The 5640-nt window shown below is 36.1% G+C and overlaps 1 protein-coding gene across 1 annotated transcript; it reads left to right on the top strand.

The window, feature by feature from the left end:
- Window positions 1-4570: 4570 nt before the first annotated feature.
- On the top strand, window positions 4571-5433 carry LOC112771673 (protein ASYMMETRIC LEAVES 2-like). The gene has a single exon (XM_025816475.3). The coding sequence runs from the start codon at window positions 4723-4725 to the stop codon at window positions 5365-5367; it is 645 nt and encodes a 214-aa protein (XP_025672260.1). The 5' UTR covers window positions 4571-4722; the 3' UTR covers window positions 5368-5433.
- Window positions 5434-5640: the final 207 nt, after the last annotated feature.

Genomic DNA, 5640 nt, shown 5'->3' on the forward strand with positions numbered 1-5640 from the left:
GGTCGCGTAGTAAGTCAGAAAGGTATTGTGGTGGATCCTTCAAAAATTGAGGCAGTGATGGAATGGAAAAGACCAACATCTGTGACAAAGATTATGAGCTTCTTGAGTTTGGTTGGATATTATCAAAGATTTATCAAAGATTTCTCACAGATTGCGTTGCCTATGACAAAGCTAACCCAGAAGGATGTGCCATTTATGTGGACATCAGAGTGTGAGGAGAGCTTACAAGCTTTGAAGTAGAAATTAACTTCAACACCAGTGCTTGTGTTGCCTGAACCTCTTGAACCGTTTGAGGTTTATTATGATGCTTCACTGAAAGGTCTAGGGTGTGTGTTAATGCAGCGCCAGAATGTCGTAGGTTACGCTTCGCGTCAGTTGAGACCACATGATGTGAATTATCGGACTCATGACTTGGAATTAGTAGTGGTTGTGTTTGAATTAAAGATTTGGAGGCATCACCTCTATGAAGTGAGGTTCTGAGTCTTTTCTAATCATAAGAGCCTAAAGTATATCTTTGATCAGAAAGAACTCAACATGCGCCAAAGGAGATGGGTGGAGTTATTGAAGGACTATGATTTTGAACTGAGTTGTCACCCAGGAAAGGCGAACATGGTGGTAAACGCTTTAAATAAAAAATCCTTAACTGTTTCTTGGATGATGATTAAAGAGGAGGAATTGATGAGCAGGTTTGTAAAGCTCAAGTTGAGTGTTGGAGAAGTGGAGGGAAGTGTATGTCTAAACCAACTGCACGTTTCAAGTACATTCAAGGCTAACATTTAGAAGGCCCAACAAGATGAGCAGGAGCTACAAAGCATGTTACAATCAGTTGGAACCAGAAACAAAGAGGAAGTTACTAAGGATGGAGAAGGAATTTGGAGACACAAGGAGAGAATTTGTGTGCCGAATATCGGAAGCTTGCGACGCTAGTTGTTGATAGAGGCTCATAAAAGCGGATTCTCTATTCATCCGGGAACCATTAAGATGTAGCATGATTTGAAGAAGATATTTTAGCGGCCCAGAATGAAAGGTGATGTAGCATCACCAAGTGTCTGACATGCTAGAAAGTGAAGATAGAATATCAGAGACCAGCAGGAATGTTGCAACCCCTTGAAATTCCACAGTGAAAGTGGGAAGGTATCGCCATAGACTTTGTTACTAGTTTACCAAGGACTAGAGCAGGGTTCGATGTGGTGTGGGTTACCATGGATTGATTGACTAAATCCGTTCATTTTGTTCCTATCCGAGCAAACTATTCTTCGGAGAAATTAGCAAGGTTATACATCAAGAAAATTGTGAGGCTACATGGCGCGCCTACGACTATAGTGTCAGACCGAGATCCCCAATTTACTTTGAGATTTTGGGGAGCTTTTCAAAATACTTTTGGGATGAGATTGTGTCTCAGCACAGCGTATTATCCACAAACTGACGATCAATCAAAGATAACCATTCAAACATTGGAAGATATGCTGATGGCATGTGTGCTAGATCAACCGAAAAGTTGGGATCATTATATGTCATTGGTGCAGTTTGCATACAATAACAGTTTTCATGTGAGCATTGGAATGGCTCCGTATGAGGAATTGTATGGGAGAAAGTGTCAATCTCCACTCTGTTGGTATGAAGCAGGTGAATCAAGTGTTCTAGGTCCTGACTTGGTGGCCAAGACAACCGAATAGATTAAGCAAATCTGAGCTAAATTCTCACTGCACAAAATTGTCAGAAGAGTTATACAGATCAAAGGAGGAAGCCGTTGGAATTTGAAAAGGGTAGTCATGTGTTTCTGAGGGTTACTCCGACTACGGGCAATAAAGACAAAGAAATTAAACCCTAGGTACATTGGATCATTTAAGGTGTTAAGATAGATTAGACCAGCAGCCTACCAAGTGGCTTTACCGCTACATCTTTCAAACCTACAGGACTTCTTTCATTATCACAACTACGCAAATACACACCGGATAGTACTCATGTGTTAGAACCCGAATATGTTCAATTGAAAGAGAATTTGACCTTTCAAGTCACACTGGTGAGGATTGATGATGTAAGTGTGAAGAAGCTGCGGGAAAAGGAAGTTCCATTGGTGAAAGTAGCTTGGAGTCGAGCCAGAATAGAAGAGCATACTTGGGAGTTTGAATCGAACATGAGGAAGGATTACCCGCATATATTTTCAGGTAATTAAATTTTGAGGACATACAAAATTTCTAATTAGGTGGATAGGATGTAAAATCTGGTTAAATTATAAGTAAATAAACTAATTATAAGCTACAAGGATTGAAAAATTGATAAATTACAATTTTGGAGATAAGTCAGTGAAAATTTAAAGGAGAAAACGAAATTTAGCGTAAAAATTTAATTAATTGTGAAAAGACGTGTATCGACTTAAATTTGTCCAGCACTGTGAGTGAGGAAAATTGATTTATGAGTGAATAAAGTTAAAGAATTAAAATTTATAATTTAAAAAAGTAAAAATAATTAGGATACAAATTAAAACACATATCTTAAAGGATTTGACCTAAAATTGGGCCAAAGAACTAAGCAAATGGACATAGACCACAATTGGACCCAAGGCCCATTCACTAACCCACCCCCATTCAGCCAAAGCTCAGCACACATACCCCAATTTCACCAAAACACTTCAGCACAAAACCAAAGAGAGAAGAGAGAAAACCTAGCAAAGTTCATATCCGACCCAATCACAAAAATCATCATAACTTGTGATTCGGGACTTTGATTGATGAGCCGTTTGTGACCACGCATTCGTCTTGGAATTTTCTTTGTTTGTATCTAAACTTTGTGTTAAGGAACTCTGAATTTTTTGTCCAGTTATCCCCTTCAATTTCACATTTTTGGTTTTATGGATGTTGAGGTATTATGATTTTTGTAGTTTAGGGATACTCTAGCATAAATTATAAGTGGATTTTATCCCAATTTTTAGTGGGTTAAGATAAGGAAGCTTTATCCCCTTTGGATTTTTTCAATTCTATAAACTCTAGGTTGAGAAATTGTGGGTTTTTGTGGTGAATAGCTTAATTGTTGAGTTGGTTAAGGTTGTTACGGGGTTGAGTTGCGAATCAAGCGGCGAGGTTTTTGGTGGACGTTGGAATTGCCGGAGAAAGGACTCAAGTGTTTGAAATTGCTGTCATTAAGGTACGGGTTTGAGTTTCGGGTAGATAATATGTAAAGTTATGTGAAAAAAATTTAAAAATATTTAGTGCCGATTCCATTATCAAAAGTTTCAAGCCAATTAAAATTCAAAAAATACCATTTTAAAATATTTCATAATTTTTATCGGTAAAATTATTCATTTATTATCATATTAGTGAAATTTTTGAAATATTTATATTTATAGTTTTTTCATATAAATGTTATTACATATTTTTTTTATGTTAAAATATTTTCCCTCAGAATTCTGTTGAACCTCCGCCACCTACTATATATATATATATATATATATATATATATATATATATATATATATATATATATATATATATATATATATATATATATATATATATATATGTTCATTTTATTCACCCACTGAGCCTTAGCACCACCACCAATCTTGGCTTTATCATCTATGTAAAATCCGAAGCTTAGAACACAAAAATGGGAATCCAACACTTTACAAAGAAATATATACTTCCACTTAGCTTATATATAATTAACACAACTGAAAATTACAAGTAGAAAATTGCAAATCAAATATATATATATATATATATTAAACACAAAGGGAAAATGAAAGAAAAGTAGAATCATGAGAAGATAAACATTAATTGAGTTCATCTCTTTGTATATAAACCTCTCTCTATATATAGTGTACAAAGTTAAACAAATGAATTAGTCTCACACATTCTCATCACACAAAGGGAGTGTCTTGTGCCTTCAAACATTCATCTTTATTTAATTCAAAAAAAATATTTTTATCCCGGTCCCCGGAAGCACCTCCTTTGTGATATTACAATATATCTCACTCTTGCGGTTATTATTGTCTTCAATTTCTCTGCCAGCAACATACACAAGGACCAAGGATTTTGTCTCAAGATATGAAATTGGAGTGCCAAACTCAATCTTTAAAGTTTAAATTTAGTTTTATATATGCAGATCTATTCCTTGTTTTCATCACTCTTTGTTTTTTCTTCAATCCCATTGCTCTTTATATACTCTCTTGGATCTCCCAAATAATTCTTTTTACAGAATCCAGTGGACGAAACCCTGGCCGATTTATATTATTCTAATAATATTCATATTTTCTCCTTTATTAATTAACTAAAAATTGATCAAATTAATTTTTTACTTTTGTATGTAAAAATCCTCCGCAATGTTGGGTGGTATAGTGGAAACACATTCTGTTAAGGTGGTTTTGTTTAATTAACTATTTTAATTTAATTAATTAATTAATTATATAAAACTATAAAATATTAAATTAAATTAATAAAAAAAGAAGAAAGAAAAGGGAAAGAGTGTGTAGCGTAGAATACTGGATTTTGCCATCTAACACACATTAATTGACCAGTTCTATTCTCTTTCTGCATTAATTAATATTATTTTTAAGAATATAGTAATAACAAACATGGTGATGGTGCATCACAGAAATTAATGGTGGTCTTTGAATGAGAGAGAGAAAGAGAAAGAAAAAGAAGAACAAAAACAAACCAAGAAAAAAAAAACAAAAAAAAAGGACAAAGAGAAGAAGTGAAGAAAGAAAGTGAGGAGTGAAGCATGGCTTCTTCAAATTCACCATGCGCAGCATGCAAATTTCTTCGAAGAAAATGCCAACCAGAGTGCGCTTTTGCACCATACTTCCCACCAGATCAGCCTCAGAAGTTCGCGAATGTTCATAGAATCTTTGGTGCAAGCAATGTTACGAAGCTTCTCAACGATCTACACCCTCACCAGCGCGAAGACGCCGTGAATTCCCTCGCGTACGAGGCGGAGATGCGCCTTCGCGACCCGGTCTATGGTTGCGTCGGCGTCATCTCCCTCCTCCAGCACCAGCTCCGGCAGCTCCAGGTGGATCTTTACTGCGCTAAATCGGAGCTATCTAGGTACCAAAATTTGAGTATCAACACCAACCACGCCTTCGTTGGTAGTGAATCTGGTGCCGTGGGATACCAGCATCAGCAGAACAATAATTCTGGTTCTGCTGGTGTTGGAACCCGCGACAACAATAGTTACTACCAACACCATCACCATCACCACCACCATCAGTTCTTTCCGCAACAACAGATTGTAAGAAGTTTTGATGGAGGGAGCAATTATGATGCTAGTCTCTTGGCTATGAACATCTCCGCTAGCTTAGGGCAGCTCAATCAGCTTCCGGCTGGCGGCGGTGACGACCGCCGCACCGTCAACAACCCTTCCTAGGGTTTCATATATGATATGATATGATATTACATAATTAATGAAATAGGTAAATTAAATTTGAAACTACTTTTTTCATTTTTTACTTTTAGCTGGTGCCTCAATTTCTCTGCTGTTCTTAGTTATGAGTTCATTGCTTTTAATTGTTCCTCATTATCATCATTACTGATATCCAAATAGGTACACATAATATTTTGTCTCTGCCATTGGCTATGTTGTATAAATCGGAGTTACAAATGTTGGGATGAGATTCTTCAATTTTATACTTATAATTTG

The sequence above is a fragment of the Arachis hypogaea genome, chromosome 18, assembly GCF_003086295.3.
Source record: "Arachis hypogaea cultivar Tifrunner chromosome 18, arahy.Tifrunner.gnm2.J5K5, whole genome shotgun sequence".
Classification (NCBI taxonomy): Eukaryota; Viridiplantae; Streptophyta; class Magnoliopsida; order Fabales; family Fabaceae; genus Arachis; species Arachis hypogaea.

What these genes read in the sequence shown, in the direction of transcription:
- LOC112771673 (XM_025816475.3), top strand. Translation starts at nt 4,723, where the DNA reads ATGGCTTCTTCAAATTCACCATGCGCAGCATGCAAATTTCTTCGAAGA.